The sequence below is a fragment of the Eurypyga helias genome, unplaced genomic scaffold (genome assembly GCF_000690775.1).
Source record: "Eurypyga helias isolate BGI_N326 unplaced genomic scaffold, ASM69077v1 scaffold17701, whole genome shotgun sequence".
NCBI lineage: Eukaryota > Metazoa > Chordata > Aves > Eurypygiformes > Eurypygidae > Eurypyga > Eurypyga helias.
The window spans coordinates 5,714-8,728 of record NW_010230423.1 but is presented as its reverse complement, the minus strand read 5'-3'; the positions used below and the strand labels follow the sequence as shown (position 1 = coordinate 8,728).

The following is a 3,015-nucleotide window of genomic DNA, read 5'->3' as shown; positions in this document are numbered from 1 at the left end:
GGCAGGGCCCTCGCCTCCCGCAGCCTCCAGCGCCGTGTTAACACCGCGGTGACTCCGCCAGCCCCGTTACTTCTGCTGACCGGGAGTCCCGGCGTCACGCCTGGGAACTCCACAGCCCTCTTCCTTAGCCACTTAACTCCCGCTCCCAGCCATCGTTCTTTACCATCCCCGCTGCACTGGCTCCTGTCACCCGGTTTTGTCGGTATCTGAGGGGTGGGGAGAACGGCACAAGTGAGGGGCGTTTGCTAGCCGCACCCTTTCCAGGCCGGTAGCTCTGTACATCACCAACATTCCTCATTATCCAGGTATTTCACATGTCTGTGTATTCATTCTACTAATACCTTACTAGATGGTGTAGGATGAACCCAGAGTTTGGGGCACGAACCTTGCATTTTGGAACATTTTCACGTAGAGAACTGCAGGTTTACTATTCCGGTCACTCAGCCCCTGTTCTTCCTGGTTTCAGAGGGTGAAAAACTGGAGTTTGTATTCTAAGCCTGATTTTTTTTTTTTTTTTGAGATGTTCTAGCGAATCACGCTTTGTAACAACGGCTTGTTTGCTCCACTCCTTAGCGTGTCGTCTCCTGACCACATATTCCTTCCCATCGCAAACTGGCAGCCGAAGGAGAACCCCGAAACAGAGGACGATATTGGGCCTCTGGTTCAGCACATCTACGAGGTACGCAGCTCAAACGGAAGGGAAGAGACCTTTTGGGGTAGCTTTCCTCTGGAGGGCGCGGTTGTAAAAAGCAAAATGGCTTTTGGCTTCCTTTTGTTCTTGGATGGGAACAAAGATAACTTTCTTTTCACGCTGGGCCAGTAACTGGTAGGTGTAAGAAGGGTTGGACTGCATGCAATTAGTGTTAACAGCATTGCCTGCAATTAGTGTTAACGGGAGTGGCCAAACAGAAGAGGGTGACCAATTTTTGCCTCGTTACACGTTTTATTTTCTAGCCCTCTGAAATGTAGATAAGACACCTGAAGGGACTTGAACGAACGCGGGAGGGTCCTGGCTGTAAATTGTTCGGTGTCCTCGTTTGTATTCCAACCGTTCTGACTCATTACGGTGAAGTCTTTGGCCTTGGAAAGTTTTAAGTCTTTGGCCTCGGAAAGTTTTAAGGCTTTGGCCTCGGAAAGTTTTAAGGCTTTGGCCTCGGAAACTTTTAAGGCTTTGGCCTCGGAAATTTTAAGGCTTTGGCCTCGGAAACTTTTAAGGCTTTGGCCTCGGAAATTTTTAAGGCTTTGGCCTTGGAAACTTTTAAGGCTTTGGCCTTGGAAACTTTTAAGCCTTTGGCCTCGGAAACTTTTAAGCCTTTGGCCTCGGAAACTTTTAAGCCTTTGGCCTCGGAAACTTTTAAGCCTTTGGCCTCGGAAACTTTTAAGCCTTTGGCCTCGGAAACTTTTAAGCCTTTGGCCTCGGAAACTTTTAAGCCTTTGGCCTCGGAAACTTTTAAGCCTTTGGCCTCGGAAACTTTTAAGCCTTTGGCCTCGGAAACTTTTAAGCCTTTGGCCTCGGAAACTTTTAAGCCTTTGGCCTCGGAAACTTTTAATTTCAATGTGGATTGTTGAATTAACAGAACTCCTTGAGAGAGCTGTGTGAAGAAGAACAGCTCAGTGTTGTTCTAGGTCTTCAGAGAGCGTTTATCCAAAGAAACTTCCGGGTAGGGGAGTAGGGGGTAGCGGGAGGATGGCCGAGGCTCACGATGGCGGTACGCACGCTGACAAAGAAGCGTTGGGGTTTTTTACATCTGTTGACTTTGTTTCCGTCATCAGCTGAGAAACAACGGCCCGAGTGCCTTCAGCAAGGTGATGATGACTCTGCAGTGGCCTTACAAATACCAAAACCACACGCTGTTGTATATCGTCCAGTATGAAATCGACGGTCCCATGAACTGCACTTCGGATATGGAAATCAATCCCTTGAAAATTAAGGTCAGCGGGACTTTTCTTGTTGTTTGGGTGGGACGAAGTACGTTGGGTTTGGAAACACGCTCCGAGTACCCGCATCCCTGAGAATGCCTTCCGCTGGGTTTTCGTCTGTGGCTGAGGAAGAAGACTGTGCTGGTTGATAGTACTTGTCAGTGTGTCCGCCGGGGGAAGGGGAAGGAAAAGGTAGATTGCCAACCCAAGGAAAAATTTGTTTCTTTTGGAGTTGGTTTGTTTAGTTTGTGGATGGTTTATTTTTAGCTCCTTGAAGAGAAACCGTAGGAATTCCAAGCCCAAAGCAATGGATTTATGTTGAATGTGGTCATGAAAAAAAACCAAAACCCACCATTCCAGACGCTTCTGGGCCGTGCGTATGAATTTTCTGGGATGTATTTCTTGGAAGAAAGTAGCGCTGGGTTTTTTTTTTTTTCTACTACCAGCTTATTTATCCAGACCCTCCCCCAAATGCCACGGGGGTCACTAAGGGTGGTTCAGCGGGGCTTAGGAGTGTGTTACCGCTGCCAGCAAAACCCAGAGTTTGGGGAGCAGCGGGGAGAAGACGCGTCCCTTGCCCTCAGTTGGACTAGACAAAGGCACAGCGGGGAAAACCCGGCTAGTTTGAGAGCGGAGCGCTGAATTCTGAGAGTCAGAACGAGCGGTAAAAATCAGTATGCCAGTTCGGGAAGAATTCAAGCAAACAGGTGTCTAAAAAGGCTAAGGGAAGGTATTCCACGGGTGGAGCAACGAAAGTTACTCCTGTGTTGGATAATCAGAGAGCAGTTTTGGTGAAGATATACAGGTTTCCCACGTTTTTCCCATCCTGTTTGTGAGGATACATTTTTTTTTACAGCTCTCTGGTAAGTTTTCTCACCCACATTTGTTACGGGGAGGACAAGCCGTACATAAATTTGTAGTTTTACACCGGGAATTTCGAAGGGATTACTGAAATGGTTGGTTAAACATACTCTGGGCTTTGCCTGGACGTGTGCGTGGCACGTTGGGACCTTATAGCACCTTCCAGTGCCTGGGGGGGCTACAAGGAAGCTGGAGGGGACTTTTCCCAAGGGCCTGTAGTGACAGGACAAGGGG

The 3,015-nt window shown here is 48.4% G+C and overlaps 1 protein-coding gene across 1 annotated transcript in view; it reads left to right on the top strand.

The window, feature by feature from the left end:
* LOC104516425 (integrin alpha-V) overlaps window positions 1-3,015 on the top strand; it is a gene marked incomplete at its 5' end in the record, with an annotated part of 9,404 nt that overhangs the window by 3,416 nt on the left and 2,973 nt on the right. The window contains 2 exons of the mRNA XM_010160743.1: window positions 574-679; window positions 1,774-1,932. Of these exons, the coding sequence (XP_010159045.1) occupies window positions 574-679; window positions 1,774-1,932 (265 nt within the window). The remainder of the gene's footprint in view (window positions 1-573; window positions 680-1,773; window positions 1,933-3,015) is intronic.